Below are 21,174 nucleotides of genomic sequence, written 5' to 3'. Positions count from 1 at the left end.
AAGACCACTGACCATTTTAGTAGCCTCCCTCTGGACCAACTCGATTTGGTTTATATCCTATTGAAGGTGCTGTATACAGTAATCAAAGGGTCCTTCCTTTTCAGTTTTAATTTAATTTTCCCAGAAATTTCTCAAACAAAAATGGGAGAAAATCAGTAGGCAAAAGATGACTCATTTTTTCCATGGATCTTCTCCCATTTTTGTTGGTTATAATAAACACTGGAATAAAATAAAATAAAAACCGAAAACAAATATCCTTAAGTATTCCAAAAGCTATCTCTCCAGGGACTTATACAGAGGCAATATCACCTCCCTTTTTCTGCTGACTACGCCTCTCCCTATGCAACCAAGCATCCTTCTGGCATTTGCTATCACCTTATCTACCAATTTGTCCATGTTAAGGTTATTTATTTAAACATTTTATATACCGACGTTTCATATAAAGACCACATTCATAGCTCTGGTTCAACAAATAAAGATGGGTTACAGAGGTCGTCTTCATAAGCAGGCATCAAGTTAAATGTTCATTCCATATTAACTAAGTATCTAAAACAGACGAGAAGTACATAAAATCAAGTGATATTACAAATTTCACATATTAGTCAGTACGTTGAGCTTAGGTTCTTATATGCTCATTAAGTTTATTCCTTATGCTTCAATTCATAACTTTTGTCAATTATATTACTGTGGTTCTTTACTTTCTGTTGTTTTTAAGTTAGGTTATATGTGTTTTTGAATAGCCATGTTTTTAGCTCACATTTAAATCTCTTTCTATCTGGTATCAAATGTAACATCTCAGGTAGTGAATTCCAGAGTTTTGGACTCGCTATAGAAAACACATGATCTCTTACTTGTGAAAGATGTGTGCTCCATATTGTGGGAACAGTTAATAGCCCTTTATTTTGAGATCTTACAAGCCGATACAGTAAGTGCGCTCCGGCGGAGCTCACTGTTAGCCCGCGTTTGGACGCGCGTTTTCGACACACTAGCTTTACCCCTTATTCAATAAGGGGTAATAGCGCGTCGAAAACGTGCGTCCAACCCTCCCGAACCTAATAGCGCCCGCAACATGCAAATGCATGTTGATGGCCCTATTAGGTATTTCCTAATTTTTGTTTGAGAAATATCATGGCGATATTAAGTCGGAGGTCCCGAAAGTTAAAAAAAGTAAAAAAAAAAAAAAAATTTGAAATAGGCCAATTCTGCTCCCCAATGTATCGTGCCTGTGCCCTTCTGCCATGCCCACGGGGACTTCACTACCCAAGCCCTGATTGACCCTGGCACCGGAGGGAATTTTATCTTGGCGGACCTCATCGCACATCTGGATCTGCCCACACTGCTTTGAGAACCATCTTGACCATTTCTTCCATCTGAGGGAATCCTCTTCCCGGGAAGATTACCCGCACTACTGCTCCTGTGAGACTCCGCACCGAGATCCTTCATGAAGAGGAACTCACCTTCTTCATCCTGGAGAAGACGATACACCTGGCTCCAGAAACACTCCCCTCGCATTGACTGGCAGACACTGCAAATAGCCTCCTAGGGTCCTCTGTGCCATTCATCCTGCCTCTAAGAGGAGCCTCGCCCTGGTCTTCTTGTGGCTACCACCCCACTTACCTTGTCTCCGCAGTACGCTGATTTTGCAGACATTTTTTCCAAGGAAAGGGCCGAGACACTCCCTGAACATCACCCCTTTGACTATGTGATCGACCTCCTTCCAGGTACCATGCCCCCTCGAGGGCGAGTATACCCTCTATCACTACCAGAACCCAAGCCATGTCCAAGTATGTTTGGGAGAACCTTGACGGGCTTCATCAGACTGTCCACATCCCCAGCGGGAGCTGGCTTCTTTTTCGTGGCGAAGGAGGACGGATCATTGCGGCCCTGTATCGATTACTGCAGGCTGAACGCCATCACCAGGAGAGAGCGGTACCCACTGCCACTCATTCCCGAACTCTTGGACCATCTACAGGGGGCCAAACTATTCATGAAGTTAGACCTTCGAGGGGCCTATAACCTTGTGCACATAAAGCCAGGCGACGAATGGAAGATCGCCTTTAATACAAGAGATGGCCACTATGAGTACTTAGTGAAACCCTTTGGCCTTTGTAACACACCAGCGGTATGCCAACTACTTATGAATGAGGTCTTCTGGGACATGCTCCACTCCTGCATCATCGTGTACCTTGATGACGTACTGATATTCTCCAAGGATCTCGCTAGGAGGTCAGACAGGTACTTCAACACTTACGGGACCACAATGTTGTTTGCCAAACTAGAAAAATGCCTGTTCGAACAGGAGGTGCTTCCCTTTTTGGGCTTCATTGTCTCATCCACAAGATTTCATGTGGATTCAGGAAAGGTTTCTAACATCCAGAATTGGCCCCAACCTACAGGGCTCCGGGCCCTCCAGCGTTTCGTCGGGTTTGCCAACTTCTACAGGCATTTCATCTCGTAATACTCCCAGCTGGTAGCATCCCTTACTGCCCTCACCAAGAAGGGGGCCAACACCAAGCAATGGCCACTTGAGGCGATAATCGCCTTCAAGGACCTGAAGCGTGCCTTCCTGCAAGACACCTGCCTGCGGCACCCGGACCCCACATGCCCGTTTCTGGTGGAGATAGATGCCTCCGACACAGCCATAGGGGCAGTTCTGAGCCAATATTCTCAGAAAGAAGCCCTGCTGCCCTGTTCTTACTTCTCCCGGAAGTTCATGCCTGCTGAGAAGAATTACAACATTGGAGACAAGGAACTCCTGGCCATCAAGATGGCACTCGAGGAGTGGTGGCAGTGGCTTGAAGGGGGCTCAGCACACCATTCCAATCTTTACAGTCCATAAGAATCTTGGGTACCTCAACTGAGCCCAACGACTAAACCCCCACCAGGCCTGTTAGTTGTTATTTTTCAGCAGATTCAACTTTTCCCTCCGCTACCGACTGATCTCCAGGAATACTCAGGCTGATGCTCTCTCTAGAGCCTATGAGACAGAAGACTGTCCGTCTGTTCCCCAATACATCATTGACCCAGTGAAGGTGGTTCTCACTGCCACCCAGACCACTCCGCCAGGGAAGACGGTGGTACCTTTTCGACTCCGACAGAAGGTCCTGTCCTGGGCCCATGATTCTCTCACAGCTGGACACCCTGGAAAACCCCATACACTTGAGTTACTGCAGCGCTATTACTGGTGTCCCCAAGTAGAGGGGGATGTCAAGGCCTACGCCGACTCCTGCCCGACTTGCACCTGGCAGAAACCCCTTGCTAGATGACCATGGGGCCTACTCCAACCGCTACCCATTTCCAAGGAGCCATGGATCCATTGTTCCACGGACTTCGTGGTGGACCTGCCACCCTCCGATGGCCATCACGTTATTTGGGTGGTCATAGATTGGTTTTCAAAGTTGGTCCATCTCGCCACCCTTCCCAAACTACCCTCAGCCCCGGAGCTGGCTCAACTATTCACCCAACATATTTTCCGCCTACATGGACTCCCCTGGCAATCGCATCATACCGTGGAGGGTAGATCACTGCTAACTTGTGGCACTCCTTGTGCAAGAAATTTGGGATCCAGCTTGACTTTACCACAGCCTACCACCCGCAGGGCAACGGCCAAACCGAGTGCACTAACCAGGCCCTAAAACCCTTCCTACACGCCTTTGTGAACAGCAGACAGGACAACTGGTCCTCTCTACTCCCTTGGGCCGAGTTTTCACACAACTCGCACGTCCATTCTGCGACCAGCTCTTCGCCTTTCTTGGTGGTCTATGGTAGGCAACCAGCTCTGCCACTTCCCACGACCCTTTTGGTGTCATTGCCTGCAGCACAGCTCACCGCTCAGCAACTGCACGCCCTTTGGACCCACACACATGACTTCCTTCGGGTGGCCAAGGAAGCAGAAAAGATGGCCAATAAGCACTGGCAGTCTGCGCCTCTCTTCAAACCTGGAAACTGGGTATGGTTTAGCACCCACCACATTTGGCTGTGAGTACCCTCGATGAGACTGGTCCCCTGGTACATCAGTCCCTTCTCCATCACAGAATGAATCAGTACGGTCACCTACCGCTTGACACTGCCTTCCTCTTTAAAAATACACAACTCGTTCCACGTCTCACTCCTTAAGCCCCTGGTGTCCTCCTAGCCACACCGGGAGATCCCAGAACCCCATGAATTGTCAGCAGAAAAAGAAATCAAGTAAAAAAAAATCCTGGACATACAATTTCATCACAGGAGATGGGAGTACCTAATTGCTTGGGAGGGGTTCGGGACCTATGAGAACACTTGGCAGCCCACCTCCAACATACTTGATAAGACTCTTCTTCGTCAGTTTCACACCTTGTATCCTGAGAAGCCCGAGCCTTCTAAGAGAGGACGTAAAGGGGGTACTGTTAGGAAGTCCGGCTGTGCTAGCCCGCGACAAGTCTCCTCACCTGCGCCAGCCGAAGGCCCAGCTCTGCCGCCGCTGCTCCTGGCCGCCAACTCTGTTGCGGCCTGCTCTTGCGGCACCCCAAATGCCGCCAAATCTAGCTCCTCATGGTCTCCTCTCTAGGTGTGCGTGTGTGCACTGAGTCACGGGATTTAAAGGGCCAGCGGTGGGAAAGTTCCCCGCGGCCGGGGCTGATGGCGTTAGGCTAGGCGAGTATTTAAACCCTGCCCCTCTGCTTCCAATTCACCTCAGCAACAGGTCCTGCTCTCCTGAGAGTGTGAGTAGTGTCTGCGTTCCTGTCTCTGCCTTGCTTTGTTCCTGATCCCTGGTTCCAGGGTTCCTGTTCCTTGCCTCTGGTTCCTGCCTTGCTCCTCGTCCCTTGGATTGCTTTCTCAGTTCTGACTCCTTGCCTGGTACTTGACTCTGCTTGATGTCCGCCTGCCCTGACTCCTTTCCTGGTACTCGACTCTGCTTGATTGCTGCCAGTTTCTACACCTGGACTCCTCTGACGCTGCCTCTATCCTCTCCTACTGTTCCCGCGCCTAACTCCTGCTGGCCCTGGTACCCAAGGGCTCAACCTGCGGGGAATGAGGGCTGATATAGGTGAAGGTCCTGTTGGGTCTTTGCTCCCAGAACCGCCGCCCGATGCCGAGGACCTCCAGGGGCCACCGCCTGGAGGTAGCAACAACCTTGTCTCGGCTCAAGGGTTCACTTTCCCAACATTTTATCCCCCTCTTTCTACCACCACTGACTTCTCGCCGTAATACCCTGGCTTGCTCTCCTTCTAGTTCCCTGCTCCCTTCTGACCTGCTGTTCCAAGAACACCAGAGCCAGCAGTTCCAGAAGGTTCTCCTCAAGTCAACCTCATTTACACAATACAAGGGCATTGACTGGTTCAGGCAAGACTCATGAAAAGGATACTTGAGAGGATTATGCAGCTGTCAGGCACACGATTTATTGCCCTGAGATGCTGGGAATACCTTGTACCAAATCTTAGAGATCCTGGGGCATCTTCCCTTTTCTCCTTGTTTTCCTGCCTGGCTCACTTTCATTTCCTTTCCCCCTTCCTGTCTTTACCATTTATGTCTCTTCCCCTTCTTCTCCTCACCTTCCCTCGTCTGGTCTCTTCCCTCTTTGTCCATCTTTCCTATGCATTATGCTAGCTTGGCAGAGAAGATTCTATCACATCTGGCAACCATTCTGTTTCTTTGGTCTGTTGCCACCTTTCATGACACAATGCCTTAAATGGGGTTTGCCTTCAGAGATTTTTCTTTTCATAGTCCTGTACTCTTTGTCTCTCCTTCCTCTCCATCCCCAAGGGCACAACAGGGAGAAGACTTGGTGACACCATCACTCTGTCCCTCAATCCATTCAGATTTGTTGCTGTCCCTGGGTTTATTCCTAATATAATCCCTCACCCCATCCAACCCCCTGTCTACCCTTTTCATCCCTCCAGGCTTCAACTCTATTTCTACCTACCTCTCCTGCTTTCTCCTTTCTTTCTCTTCAACCATCCTGCATGACTTAGTCCTTCCATTCATCTCTTTCCCTACATTCCTGCCCCTATCCTCCTTTCTATCACAACAAATCAAAATAATTCCAACTTGAATTCCCTGAAAGACAGGGAAGCCCAGGCAGATGATTTTCCCATGTGGCTTACTCTGGACCAGGAGCCAATCAATCCTGCAGCAAGGAAGGAGAAATCTGGATACAGGCAGAGAGGGAGCAGCACAAAAGACCCAGGAAAAAAAACACACTCAGCACCTTATGTAGTAAACCTGCCAGACCAATTCAGCACTAACACCTAGAATGCAAACAATTACATCCCGGCCTTCAAAAAGGCACCAATGAAAATATTGCAGCATGCCCTAGAACACCAATACACCCCCTATTGGGAGGAGCAAACTGAAAAACAGAATAAACTGGATTGCTGGGGATCCCTACACAGAAAATACACACTTGCAGAATACCTCACCTCACCCACAAATGCAACGAAACCAGGCAGACCCTCTCTAAATACAGGACAAGTGATCGCAGACTAGAAATAGAAAGATGCAGACAAAAACTGAACTGGAAACCCCAGGAAGCCAGACTCTGCATGCAATGCAAAACTGGAGAAATAGAAACAGAAATGCAATTCCTCCCTGTGCTGTGCAAAATACAAAGATATCAGAGATGCACATTTCTTAGAGCGGAGAGAGAAAATCAAAGCTTTCCCACAAATGAATTACAAGGAAAAACTCTGTATAATCCTTGGGGAAAGATGAGATACAGCAGCTATAGCAGCAAAATATGTGTTATCCTGCCAGCGGGCCAGAAATGGAACCTGAACAGGGAGAATAGGACCAGCACCAAAACCTGAGACATGTCCTTGACAGAAACATGGAAACATGACAGCAGAAAAAGACTGTATGGCCCATCTAGTCTGCCAGAGGGTCTGTCCTCTCAATAACGTGTTCCTTTTCTTGTGACTTATTCTCAATTTGTAATTTGTTCCTTTCTTTTCTTACCTTTTTATTTTAATCATTCTGTATATTACGTTGGCAACACTTGTAAAATTGTCATGCCAATAAAGTTATTTGAATGTGAAAGAACAGCTCCCAACCCTCTGTACACCGCTATATGTTCCTTGCTGCATTCTCACATTTCTCCCCAACATACTTCCCTCGAGAGACATCCACAGTGAAGTGGAGGCTCTCCCCTTCTTCACATCCTGCAGTGTTGGCTCTCTCCTTCTTCATATCTTGCAGTGGAGGCGCTCTCTCTCTTTCCTCACACCGTGCAGGGGAATCTCTCTCTCTCTCTCTCTCTCTCTTTCCTGACCCCCTGCAGTGGAGGTTCTCTCATTCATTCTTTCCTTGGAAGGTCAAGATGTTTGAGGCAGAACATTCCAGTTATCAGCTTGTGTTCACAGCTAGAACTAAGTGTGAGGTCTGTAAAGATCTGCAGGGCAAGAAGCCAAGTCTGAAAGACTCTTAAAACTTATGTAATGAGAGCTCAGTGTTGCTCAGTACAACTCAGCCCAGCCAAGTCTCGAAAGTCAAGATCAGGCTTTTAAGGCAGCCTGATCCACCTGAATCATTTATCATCTTTCTAGGGAACCAAATTAATTTAATGTCTCTGGTAATTTATTTGACTGTTGTTCACTTTTTAGTTTTTGATGTCAGGGATGCTTGTGTTTGTTGTATTTGGACTGTCTAGATGATATGGGTGATTCATTGATTCAGGCTGGATGGGGATGTTAATTGATTGAGTTCTGTAAATGTATTTTGTCTATTGCTTTGGGTTTTAACTAAATATATATAGTAATTTTTTCTATTTTGTTTTGTTTGCCAATTTATGTCTGCGATCTGCTTTGGAGAGGTGGTGAGACCACGCAAGGAGCAATATAAATCAGTGAATTAAATTAAATTATCATTTTATCTCTAGGAGCAAGCAACAGAAGAATCCTATGAAGAGGCAGAGCCTGTGAATCCCTTAGCACAGTCCAGCACAGGTACCATCTCCCTTCATAAGTCAGGTAAACGCCCTCCAATACAGGTAAATACGGATCCAGCACAGGTCAAACCACCACATAGATTAAACTATATGCAGTACAGGTAAACTTATTTCACACAAATAACTTCATCCACTCTAGGTAACTGTCTGATGGGAACAGTGAGGATGGGAGGGATCAGGGATAGGGATAATCAGAACAGTGAGGATAGAGGGATCCGGGATAGGGATAATCAGAACAGTGAGGATGGGAAGGATCAGGGATAGGGATAATCAGAACAGTGAGGATGGAGGGATCGGGGTGGAGTTAATGTGAACAGTGAGGATGGAAGGGATCAGGGATAGGGATAATCTGAACAGTGAGGATGGGAGGGATCAGGGATAGGGATCATCAGAACAGTGAGGATGGAGGGATCAGGGGTGGAGTTAATGTAGACAGTGAGGATGGGAGGGATCAGGGATAGGGATAATCAGAACAGCGAGGATGGGAGGGATCAGGGATAGGGATAATCAGAACATTGAGGTTGGGAGGGATCAAGGATAGGGATAATCAGAACAGTGAGGGTGGGAGGGATCAGGGATAGGGATAATCAGAACAGTGAGGATGGGAGGGATCAGGGATAGGGATAAAATCAGAACAGTGAGGATGGGAGGGATCAGGGATAGGGATAATCAGAACAGTGAGGAATGAGGGATCAGGGATAGGGATAATCAGAACATTGAGGATGGAAGGAATCAGGGATAGGGATAATCAGAACAGTGAGGATGGGAAGGATCAGGGATAGGGATAATCAGAACAGCGAGGATGGGAGGGATCAGGGATAGGGATAATCAGAACATTGAGGATGGAAGGAATCAGGGATAGGGATAATCAGAACAGTGAGGATGGAGGGATCAGGGATAGGGATAATCTGAACAGTGAGGTTGGGAGGGATCAAGGATAGGGATAATCTGAACAGTGAGGTTGGGAGGGATCAAGGATAGGGATAATCAGAACAGTGAGGGTGGGAGGGATCAGGGATAGGAATAATCTAAACAGTGAGGATGGAGGGATCAGGGATAGGGATAATCAGAACAGTGAGGATGGGAGGGATCAGAGATAGGGATAATCAGAACAGTGAGGATGGAGGGATCAGGGCTGGAGTTAATGTGGACAGTGAGGATGGAGGGATCGGGGATAGGGATAGTCTGAACAGTGAAGATAGAGGGATCAGGGATAGGGATAATCAGAACAGTGAGGGTGGGAGGGATCAGGGATAGGAATAATCTAAACAGTGAGGATGGAGGGATCAGGGATAGGGATAATCAGAACAGTGAGGATGGGAGGGATCAGAGATAGGGATAATCAGAACAGTGAGGATGGAGGGATCAGGGCTGGAGTTAATGTGGACAGTGAGGATGGAGGGATCGGGGATAGGGATAGTCTGAACAGTGAAGATAGAGGGATCAGGGATAGGGATAGTCAGAACAGTGAGGATGGGAGGGATCAGGGATAGGGATAATCAGAACAGTGAGGATGGGAAGGATCAGGGATAGGGATAATCAGAACAGTGAGGATGGAGGGATCGGGGACAGGGATAATCAGAACAGTGAGGATGGAGGGATCAGGGATAGGGATAATCAGAACAGTGAGGATGGAGGGATCGGGGTGGAGTTAATGTGGACAGTGAGGATGGAAGGGATCAGGGATAGGGATCATCAGAACAGTGAGGATGGGAGGGATCAGGGATAGGGATAATCAGAACAGTGAGGATGGGAGGGATCAGGGATAGGGCTAATCAGAACAGTGAGGATGGGAGGGATCGGGGTGGAGTTAATGTGGACAGTGAGGATGGAAGGGATCAGGGATAGGGATCATCAGAACAGTGAGGATGGGAGGGATCAGGGATAGGGATAATCTGAACAGTGAGGATGGGAGGGATCAGGGATAGGGATAATCAGAACAGTGAGGATGGAGGGATTGGGGACAGGGATAATCAGAACATTGAGGATGGGAGGGATCAGGGATATTTATTTATTTATTTATTTATTTATTTATTTAACATTTTTTTCTATACCGACCTTCATGAAAAATTTCATATCAGATCGGTTTACATGTAACAAAGGGTATAACTTAAACAAGAACAATTCACTTGAAGCAGAAATTACATATAACAGGGTAGATAACTTGGGGCTAGGCTAGTCAGAGGTAAAGGACAGTGTAACTGAGGAGAACTGGAGAAGGCAATGAAACAAAAGAAACGGCGACTTAAATATAATGTCTAAACATAATAATCAGAATAGTGAGGATGGAGGGATCAGGGATAGGGATAATCAGAACATTGAGGATGGGAGGGATCAGGGATAGGGATAATCAGAACAGTGAGGATGGGAAGGATCAGGGATAGGGATAATCAGAACAGTGAGGATGGGAGGGATCAGGGATAGGGATAATTAGAACAGTGAGGATGGGAGGGATCAGGGATAGGGATAATCAGAACAGTGAGGATGGAGGGATCGGGGACAAGGATAATCAGAACATTGAGGATGGGAGGGATCGGGGATAGGGATAATCTGAACAGTGAGGATAGAGGGATCAGGGATAGGGATAATCAGAACAGTGAGGATGGAGGGATTGGGGTGGAGTTAATGTGGACAGTGAGGATGGGATGGATCAGGGATAGGGATCATCAGAACAGTGACGATGGGAGGGATCAGGGATAGGGATAATCAGAACAGTGAGGATGGGAGGGATCAGGGATTGGGCTAATCAGAACAGTGAGGATGGGAAGGATCAGGAATAGGGATAATCAGAACAGCGAGGATGGAGGGATCAGGGTGGGGTTAATGGAGACCATGAGGGATCATGAGGAGGATTAATGTGGACAGTGAGAACAAGACAGATCAGTGTAGGGATAAAGGGGACAGCAAATGGCATCTCCATGATCTCTTCCTTCTGTTTTCTGGTCTTCATCTGCCAGCAGGTAGTGTTGACACGGACAGCAGTCACTACGAGTCGTACGGTGAAGAGGAGGACTGCGTGACGGACCGGGCTCACTATATCCAATGGCCACCCAGCAGCAGCTCCCACACAGACCCTGAGCCTCAAATTTGTGGCTTCCTCTGGAGGAAAAAGTGGCTGGGACAGTGGGCCAAGCAGCTGTTCCTGGTGCGAGATCACTTTCTGCTGGTAAGTTTGGTGCAGGAACCAGGAGTGTATGATCTTCCTGTGAAGAAACTGATCCCAGGCTGGTGTGAATACCCCTACTGCTCTTACACACAGTCCCATCTACAATACCCAGCTCCAGCTCTTACTGGAGATGGACTAACACTAGATGTCTCTTTCCTCCATCTTTGTCAGCCACTGTGAGAAGAATTTTACATCTCTAATAATCTACAGGGTAGTTTTCAATAGAGTGCGTAATTCGGCATGTATACGCATAAATCAGTGCGCTTAAAGTTACGCCTGCATTTTATAATCTGTGCAGTAGGTGCCATACAGCTTATAAAATACCTTGTACTGCTGCCCTGAAAGTATGCACGGGTGTTTTAGCACACGCACATTTTTTAATTGCAGGGATCCGCATAGCTTACACAGCTATTTTATAAAAGTATATGCATACATTTTATGCATTAAATAATTGTAACATGTGGGTGTAATAACCCTCAGGTTATTGCACAAGCAAGAATTTTATAAAGTTGGTTGATGCATGCACGTATCTCGCTTATGAAATTGCTTATTTGTGCCCATACTTTCAAACACCAGTTTGCTGAGACATACAGCAGTTGATCTAGACCATCATCAGTTCACCTGCACTTGTTCCAGACCCACCCCTTCCCAAAACTATAGACAGAGAAGTCAGATTTATGGTAATTTCTGTGTCTTTGATTAACAGGTGCAAAAGCATGTGTGCATGCTTGATGATGTATATGTGTACTCTGGTTATAAAATACATAAATATGCATGAACTTCCAAACAGTGACCCGGAATGCCCTCAAAATTCCCTTTGTGCACACACATTTTTCCAGATGGCAGTGACAGTACAGGTGTACTCCCACCCTTCTGAAAATTTGCTTACTGCACGCAGAGGCTACTTATGCATGCATATCCCAATTTTTTATATGCAGTTCATCCCCTAAAGTTCTACTTTCCTTCCCCTTTTGCCGCCGGCAGTGTTACAGATCTGCCAAAGATCAACAGCCGCTCCTCGAGCTTGACCTTCACAGTTGCTGTGTGACCTACAAAACCAAGGGTAGCAGGAAGGTGCAGTACAAGCTGAAGATTGCGGGAGCTACAGAGACACTGGTCATAGGCTTCCAGAGCCAAGAGCAAGCGGAGGAATGGAGGAAGGTTTGGAGATGTCACATGCTGGCCAGTCAGCTTTGTGTCCAGACAGGCTAGCCAGGAAACTCAACCCAGACAGGAGATACAGAATCTCAAGGGCCACAGATGGCTCTGGATTTTCAGATGACCAAGCTATGTGAACTCACCTAGTTCTCAGACCTAAGTATATGTAGTTACAGTAAATCTGATGAGTGTCCATTGTGCACATCCTGAAAACGCGGCCTGCATGCAGCTTTCACAGAAGCATTTTGAATCTCCGCCTTATAGTGCACTGCCCTGTGTCTTGATTATCTGCATCAGAAAGGGTTCAGGAGATGCAGGGATATTGCTGAATACCATTAATCCCTCCCAAAAATGTCCATATTGAGACCTTTCCTGGTACAGGACATGCAGAAGGAGACAGAAAGTAGTGCATGCTGTCTAACATCCCATCTTATCCTCATGGATGGGGAGGTGTGAGGGCCAGAAAAATTATTTGCATGCAGGCGGGTATTCCCTTCTCCAATCATACTCTATAGTCTCCCCACCCCAGAGGCAGGTGGATTCGGTGTTCACCCTGTGAGTACCAAGATATAGCTGTAACCGTTCCTATGTGTTTGTCAGGTGATAGAGAAAAGGAGAAGTTTCCATCAGGCTCCATCTTCAAACAACTCCCCAGTACCACCCACTGCAGACAGGAAGAGGAATTCACACAGGGTAAGAACCCAGGGGCCCAGGATGGTCACTGCAAGAGCAGCTGAAGCCTATTGCCTGAAGGTTGGACTTCATTCAACCTAAACCAACTGTGAACTGTGTAACTGCATGTGAGCAACTCACTGACTCAACCTGGAGGGCTGAAAGCCAAGATTTTGCATCTAAATTATTAAAGTGTATTCTCTTTTCTGACCTTTCAGAAAGTTAATTTAGCCTGCTGTAGTTTAATCAAAATGCTCTGGCACCTTTGGAGAAAGGGATCCTTAGGGTAGTGAGAACCCAGTAGGGGGACAGCTCCATACAGAGCCTGCTCAAACCCTCGCACATCCGTACTCCCCAGAACAGGAGCCTGGTTCTGCCCAGGATCTCATCCGCCGGCACCGGGCAGGTGTAAAAGCACTACCTGCTTGACAGGGCTGGCGCAGGGAGGAACGGGTCTTATCTAGAAAGAGGTATGTGTCCTAGCATAGTGGCTTTTTTTCTTATCCAGAATAACAAGGGCAAGAGGAGACACGAGGCTGTAACACATCACTTTAAGGCAAAAAGAAAATGATGCCCTGCTTGCCAGAAGAAAAGCTTGGTAAAAGATTGAAAGCCCAGAAGAGGGCTGAGCAGAGATGATCCCTTCATTAGATTATTAAGATTCAAACTCCCCCTCCTATGCCTAAACAGTAAAGAAGATAAAGACTTCTCTATTCCATATAAGGAACTTTATATAGTGCAGTGTGAGGGGGGGGGGGGGAGCAGATCTGGTTTCTTATAAGTGACTCATAGCATGATCTGAGGGATTCCTATCTCATCATCAGGCATACCAATCAGCTTTTTCATTTTCTAGATTAAGAGTAGCTGTCCAAGCTCAGAATCAAAGGAGGAGAACACCTTGACCCAGCCCCTGCCTCTCACCAAAGAGCTGGGTAAAGGCGAGTCTGCATACATGTAAATGTGTGTGTGTGTGTGGGGCTGTGTCAAGTAAGCTGTTTTCAGCTGTGGCATGACCATATGGGGTCTGGAATCAGGATTTATCGTAGAAGAGTGGCAAGCTTCTTTACAGATTCTCTTTTGGCCTGCTTTATTAATGCTTGACATCTAACTTGCCAGTGTATATGATCTTTCTTCGTTTCTTCATTTGAATCCACCTTACAGTTTCTGAAGGCTGTCCTCTTGGCTTTAATAGCTTCTTTCACCTCACCGTTTAATCATGCTTGCAGTGTCGTTTAGTCTTCTTTCTAATGCATGGTATACATTTAGTCTGAGCTTTCAAGATGGTGTTTCTAAACAGTGTCCATACCACATGCAAACTTTTAAGTTTTGCAGCCCCTCCTTTTAGTTTTTTTTCTAATTTCCTCATTTTATCCTAGTCTCCTTTTTTAAAGTTAAAGTTGCATACCTGTGATGGCGGTAGGGGCTGGGAGTGTCTACAGCTGTGTGCCTGAAACAATGGGAGATGCAGGGCCAGTGAGTAGCTGTGTGTCTTTGACAGTGATAGGAACTGAGTCCATCAGTAGTTGTGCACCTGCAGCGTGATAGGAGCTGAACTTATCAGTAGCTATGTGCTTGTGACAGCAAGAAAAGCTGGGCCCATCTGTAGCTGTGCCTATGTAGTTGGAATTAGTTTTCCTTATGTCAGGGGTGACCAACTCTGGTTACAAGAACCTCAAACAAGTGATGTTTTCCAAACTATCCACAATGAATATGCATGAGATGGATTTGCATACAATGGAGGTAGTGCATGCAAATCTATCTCATGCATATTCATTCTGAATATCCTGAAAACCTGGCCTATTTGTGGCTCTCACAGACTGGAATTAGCCATCCCTGTCCTATGTGCATCACTTTGCACTTTTCCACATTAAATTGTATCTGACATTCAGGCGCCCAGTCTCTTAGTCTCACAATCTACTGCTGTTTTAACAATTTTCAATAATTTTGATTGGGCAGGCCAAGCCAGGCCAGGAACATGACAATGTGGGCTCCTGGTTTGGCCGAATGCAATCTCGTGCAGTCCGTGGCCTGTTGGGGATGGTATAGGTCACATGGCTGGTAATCCTTTCTAGCTTTGCATGCTTTATGAAACTGATCACCTTAAATAATATGAGCTTCTTGCAGTATTACTTTATAGACTTGTCCAGTTTTCACTTGAGGCCTGTCAAATACCATCTGAAAGTCCAAATACACTATATCAAGCAACTCAACTTTATCTACAAGTTTATGTACATGCTCAAAAAAATCTAATAGATCTGTAGGGCAAGATGTCCCTTTAATAAAAACATGTTGACCTCTTGCCCATTAAGTCTTGTCTATCTATATGATCAATAATTTTGTTTTGTTTAACCAGTTGCAGGTTAAAATTCTCCTTTTGGGGCTGTGGCCTGTTGATTTCTTCTTTTCCCCCTCTGTCCCGGCCTCCTCCAGTATTGTGGGCTCTGGTCCTGTTTCCTTCCTGTTTAAGGGGTCTTTGCACTGAGCAGGAGAGCCAATCAAGTTATTTTAAAAAAAGGGAGGGAAGGATCGACTGCATGGTCTGCCTTGGATTCCAGTGGCTGTTCTGCGAGAGCCCCAAGGGAAGGGGAAGCATGGAGGGCCTCATAAAGTGCCGCACGTGTGGGACCTGCTGCCACGGCTCCTCTGCAGGCCCAACATGTGAGGGTACAGTCTCTGTGGGAAGCAGAGGAAGAGTGAGGCAGCCTGTAGTGATTCAGACCGGTTAGCCTGACTTCAGTGCCAGGAAAAATAGTGGAAAGTATTCTAAACATCAGAATCACAGAACATATAGAAAGACATGGTTTAATGGAACAAAGTCAGCATGGCTTTACCCAGGGCAAGTCTTGCCTCACAAATCTGCTTCACTTTTTTGAAGGAGTTAATAAACATGTGGATAAAGGTGAACCGGTAGATATAGTATACTTGGATTTTTAGAAGGTGTTTGACAAAGTTCCTCATGAGAGGCTTCTAGGAAAAGTAAAAAGTCATGGGATAGGTGGCGATGTCCTTTCGTGGATTGCAAACTGGCTAAAAGACAGGAAATAGAGAGTAGGATTAAATGGGCAATTTTCTCAGTGGAAGGGAGTGGACAGTGGAGTGCCTCAGGGATCTGTATTGGGACCCTTACTTTTCAATATATTTATAAATGATCTGGAAAGAAATACGACGAGTGAGATAATCAAATTCGCAGATGACACAAAATTGTTCAGAGTAGTTAAATCACAAGCAGATTGTGATAAATTGCAGGAAGACCTTGTGAGACTGGAAAATTGGGCATTCAAATGGCAGATGAAATTTAATGTGGATAAGTGCAAGGTGATGCATATAGGGAAAAATAACCCATGCTATAATTGCACAATGTTGGGTTCCATATTAAGTGCTACAACCCAAGAAAGAGATCTAGGTGTCATAGTGGATAACACATTGAAATCGTAGGTACAGTGTGCTGCGGCAGTCAAAAAAGCAAACAGAATGTTGGGAATTATTAGAAAGGGAATGGTGAATAAAACGGAAAATGTCATAATGTCTCTGTATCGCTCCATGGTGAGACCGCATCTTGAATACTGTGTACAATTCTGGTCGCCACATCTCAAAAAAGATATAATTGCGATGGAGAAGGTACAGAGAAGGGCTACCAAAATGATATGGGGAATGGAACAGCTCCCCTATGAGGAAAGACTAAAGAGGTTAGGACTTTTCAGCTTGGAGAAGAGACGACTGAGGGGGGATATGATAGAGGTGTTTAAAATCATGAGAGGTCTAGAACGGGTAGATGTGAATTGGTTATTTACTCTTTCGGATAGTAGAAAGACTAGGGGGCACTCCATGAAGTTAGTATGGGGCACATTTAAAACTAATCGGAGAAGGTTCTTTTTTACTCAACGCACAATTAAACTCTGGAATTTGTTGCCAGAGGATGTGGTTAGTGCAGTTAGTATAGCTGTGTTTAAAAAAGGATTGGATAAGTTCTTGGAGGAGAAGTCCATTACCTGCTATTTTCACTTAGAGAATAGCCACTGCCATTAGCAATGGTAACATGGAATGGACTTGGTTTTTGGGTACTTGCCAGGTTCTTGTGGCCTGGATTGGCCACTGTTGGAAACGGGATGCTGGGCTTGATGCCAGTATGGCATTTTCTTATGTTCTTTTCTTTTTCCTAAGTATAATTTAAACTTTCCTTTTTGTCTGCTAGATCAGTCCATTACATGAGGGAGGATGGCAGCATCTGCCTTGGCCCGTGTACCCAACTTACAGTGTTCACCATGAGGGTGTAAAGATGACCAGGCTGCTCCCTTGCAAATTCCTTCCAGTGAGACCAAGCTGCCTCTGCCCAGGATGAGGCTTGTGCCATTGTAGCGTGAAGAGGGGCAGGTGACAGGGGCAGCTAACCTGAGAAATAGGCAGGCCATTGATTCTGCCTTGATCCCTCTGGCTATTATGGCCTTTGAGTCCGCCTCCCCTTTTCGGTAGCCACCAAGTACCACGACCAGCTTGTCTGTTCTCCTAGAAACATGGGCTACTTCCTTCAGGTATATCAAGAGAACCCGATGTACCCCTAATAGTTGCAGATTGTTATTTTCTCCTAATAGCCCTACAGCTGAAAGCTGAACGGTATTTTGATTACTTCCCACAGAATGCTTATACTAGTTTGGGCAAAAATGATGAAACTGAACTTGTGACATTCTTAAATAAGGCTCTCTGCAGAACAGAGCCTGCAGCTCTGAAATGTGTCTTAACCAAACCAATTCCTTCGAGGAGGCAAATTATCAGAAGTAAGTCCTTAATGGAAATCCATTTTAGTGGCTCAACAAGACAGTCTGTGAAGGCCTTTAGTGCCTTATTGAGATACTGCTGGGGTACAACTGGGCAGAATAATGGCATAATGTGGACTGTCCCTCACAGGAGACAATTTATTTCCAGATGCTCTGCTAAGGTGCCTTTAACTCTACCTCTATTGCATGCAAAGGCTGCTACCTGGGTCTTCACAAGACCAAGTGCCAGCCCTTTGTTCAGGCTCATTTGTAGGAAAGTCCACGGGACAATTGCTTTCTAGAAGGGAAGGTCCTGCTTAGAGGAGTAATACTCAAAAACAAATCTTCAAACTTGACATGGGTTAGGGACACGGAACTTCGGTGCCTTTAATTTAATTGGAATTACTGAGGTAGAATGCCTTTCCTTTTGATGGAACCCCTTTCCAAGGACCAGATCACCAGAAACAACTTAAAGCAGGTCCCCCTTCAAGCCTGGATCATGCCAGATAAGGCTCCGTTCCTTAGGCAGATACTATGGGGTTCATACAGGAGCTGTCAACTTTGTGAACCAGTGCCTTCTTGGCCAGCTAGACATGGATGGTCCACCACATTCTTTATTGTCCAGCCTATAAGTGGCCATGGTGAGACCTAGAGCAGGTTAAGCCTTGGCCAGGGACACATGAGTACATATAGTAACATAGCATTGTCTGCAGAAAACAACTGATCGGTCCATCCAGTCAGCTCAGCAAATTTCTTATGGTAGTAACTGCACTCTGTGCAGGTTACCCCCATGTGTCTGTTAAGGGTAGTAACTGCTGCTCCATGCAGGTTACCCCCATGCCTTATGTTAAGAATAGTAATATTTACAATCAAAACCAAGCAACTGTCTAACCCATAACAAATTACTGTTAGCAACATTTTTATGTGATGAGCATCCTTCCTGATAATTCAGACAATGCTGCTTGAACGTGCTTTGCTTTTGATCTTGGCCATAGAAGCAGTCCTATGCTTTATCCCTAATGTCACTATTGTATAACCCAAAAACAGCTGAAAATAAGAATCAATCACGAAAAAATAAGGATTCAGCTGCGGTTGCTAGACAGTTCTTTTCACGGAGTTCCTTTTTCATAGCTGAATCCTTATTTTTTCGTGATTTATCCCTAATGTCAGCATATCAGTATCCCAGACTGTAAACGTCGGGGCCCAGCTTTGGCTGTCATCAGAATACAATGCCCCTTTCCTCCGCCACTGTGAAAGCAGAGAGTGATGTTGCAGTTGCGTCAAAAGCATCAAGGCTAATTGGTTAAAGGTAGTAATCCCCTATGCCGTCTGTTAAGGGTAGTAACTGCTGCTCTGTGCAGGTTAACCCCATGCCTCCTTTTCATCATTACCATCCTCAAGCCTTTAGGGTTCCACAGTGTTTATCCCATTCCCTTTCAAATTTGTTTACTGTTTTCATCCTCACCATCTCTCCTGGAAGAAATTGTGGACATCCATCACCCTCTCCATGAAGAAATATTTCCTTATGTTAATTCTGAATCTTCCCCCTTGGAGTTTCATTTCTTGACTCCTAGTTCTACTGTTTCCTTTTAATGCTGGGTGTACATGTTCAGATCCTTCAGTCTCTCCTCATAAGTCTTCCAATACAGACCCCACACCATTTTGGTTACCCTTCTCTGGACTGCCTCCATCCTGTCTCTATCCTTTTTTAGATATGGTCTCTAGAACTGAACACAGTACACCAGGTAAGGCCTCACCACCTCCTTTTTTTTTATGGGTTATTCCTCTCTCTGTGCAGCCCAGCATTCTTCTGGCTTTAGTTATCGCCCTGTCACATTGCTTCGCCGCCTTCAGATTGCCAGACACTTATCACCCCAAGTCCTTTCACATTAGTCTTTCACACCCCATCGCATACAGTTCTTTTGGATTACTGCAACCCAGATGCGTGACTGCAGTTCTTAGCATTGAATCCCAACTGTCAAATGTTTAACCAGTCTGTCTGCCTCTTGCCCCTGGCTCTGCCCTATAACTGCAGAACATATCTGCTTTGATGTTCACCATGTTGCCATTAGGTCTGCATGCAGAAACCCCTACTGCCTTAACTATCATATGAAATGCTCTTGGCCCTAGTGTCCCAACATCTGGTCCCAGCCTGCTGGGAAATCTGACTTGTAGGGTTTCTTTTCCTTGATGTATAGGCTGCAGGAGAGGCACTCCACCCACTTGAGCAGCCAAGCTACTTCCTGCCCTAGCGCAAGTGGCTACTGTCCCCTTGCCCATGTCGCTGCTATGGTACCTTGTCTGAGAGTTCACCCGATATCTAGGACCTTCAGTTCTGATGGAATGTCTGGATGTGAATATGGAAGTCCCAAAACCAATATCCTCTCCTAACTTTTTTCGATCTGCCAGGACCAAGGCATCAACTGAGGGAATGTTGAGGTCATTCCACTCTTGCTGCATTCTCGGGTGGCTTTTGTTTAAAACCCTGTCCCTTCAATGTCCTATTTCCGTGGTATTCCAGTTTATAAGTGCCATACACCTCATGGCGCTATGTGAGGAGAGAGCCTATGGTTGCTTCATAATGTCCTGAAGGGTACGATCCTCTTCCATTAGGCCCTTAGTGCAGTAACTGCCATCCCTAGAAGGAAGTGAAAGTGCCAGCGCCCCTTTCCGGAATAGGCACAACATGGTGGGATTGTCCTTATCTGATGACACCTCCCCCTCCTTCTCCAGGGCCCCTGGGGTAAATCTCTCCCAGATTCTGTGCTCCACTGAAGACCTAGGGGCTTGATAGGCTCTACACAGAAAAAACACATTTTTTTTCTTTGATCCCTTGGCTGCTGTCCCTAGGGGGGTAACAGTTATCCCTTAGAGAATCAGGGAGACTAAGATGTGTAGGTCTCTGTATAGCTAACTAACGGCTTATGTATTGCCCTAATACAATTTAGGGTACAGGATCTCTTGAGACACCCTGCTGAGTTAGACTCCATAAACCAGGCAGGAGCCTGCCAGCTGAGTACTTGCTTGGCTTTGCAGCCAGGGCATTACCAGGCAAGAGAAGCCTGCAGGACTAAAACCCTGCTTGCTTCACAGACAGCTTCTTACCCTTTAAGAGGAGCCTACAGGGATGAACACTTGCTTGGATCCACAGAGCACTACCAACTCTTATGGGAAAGCTATCACGGAAACGCTGCAGAGCTGCAAGTTATGTACTATTGTTTTAGGGGCTGCTAGGCCTGCCGGACAACACAGGGTATGGGCAGGCAGCCTGATTTAGGCATCCCCTAGTAGAAGGGATTCTCAGTCTTGCCCTGCAGCTGGAGTTAATTAAGTTTTTTAGCTACTGCTCTTTTTATTTTATTTATTTATTTATTTAAGAATTTTTTATATACCGGGGCACGTCAAAAACATCACCTCGGTTCACATTGTAACGTAACGTAGCAACAGGCTTTACAATAATTTAGAGTAGATAAGTATAGATAAACATTATTTAGCTTTACAATAAATTA

The 21,174-nt window shown here is 46.0% G+C and overlaps 1 protein-coding gene across 6 annotated transcripts in view; it reads left to right on the top strand.

Annotated features, from left to right (window-relative positions):
• Positions 1–21,174, top strand: part of LOC115092668 (actin filament-associated protein 1-like 2) — a 62,149-nt gene that overhangs the window by 27,344 nt on the left and 13,631 nt on the right. For 2 of the 6 annotated variants that reach the window (XM_029603841.1, XM_029603846.1), the window contains exons 5-9: positions 7,850–7,940; positions 10,876–11,084; positions 12,069–12,245; positions 12,843–12,935; positions 13,768–13,852. In XM_029603841.1, the coding sequence (XP_029459701.1) occupies positions 7,850–7,940; positions 10,876–11,084; positions 12,069–12,245; positions 12,843–12,935; positions 13,768–13,852 (655 nt within the window). The remainder of the gene's footprint in view (positions 1–7,849; positions 7,941–10,875; positions 11,085–12,068; positions 12,246–12,842; positions 12,936–13,767; positions 13,853–21,174) is intronic. The other 4 variants (XM_029603842.1, XM_029603844.1, XM_029603845.1 and 1 more) reach the window with 4 other exon arrangements.

Source organism: Rhinatrema bivittatum, chromosome 5 (genome assembly GCF_901001135.1).
Source record: "Rhinatrema bivittatum chromosome 5, aRhiBiv1.1, whole genome shotgun sequence".
In the NCBI taxonomy this organism is placed as follows: Eukaryota; Metazoa; Chordata; class Amphibia; order Gymnophiona; family Rhinatrematidae; genus Rhinatrema; species Rhinatrema bivittatum.
Note: the sequence above shows the minus strand (reverse complement) of the source record. Positions and strands in the feature narration are given on the sequence as shown.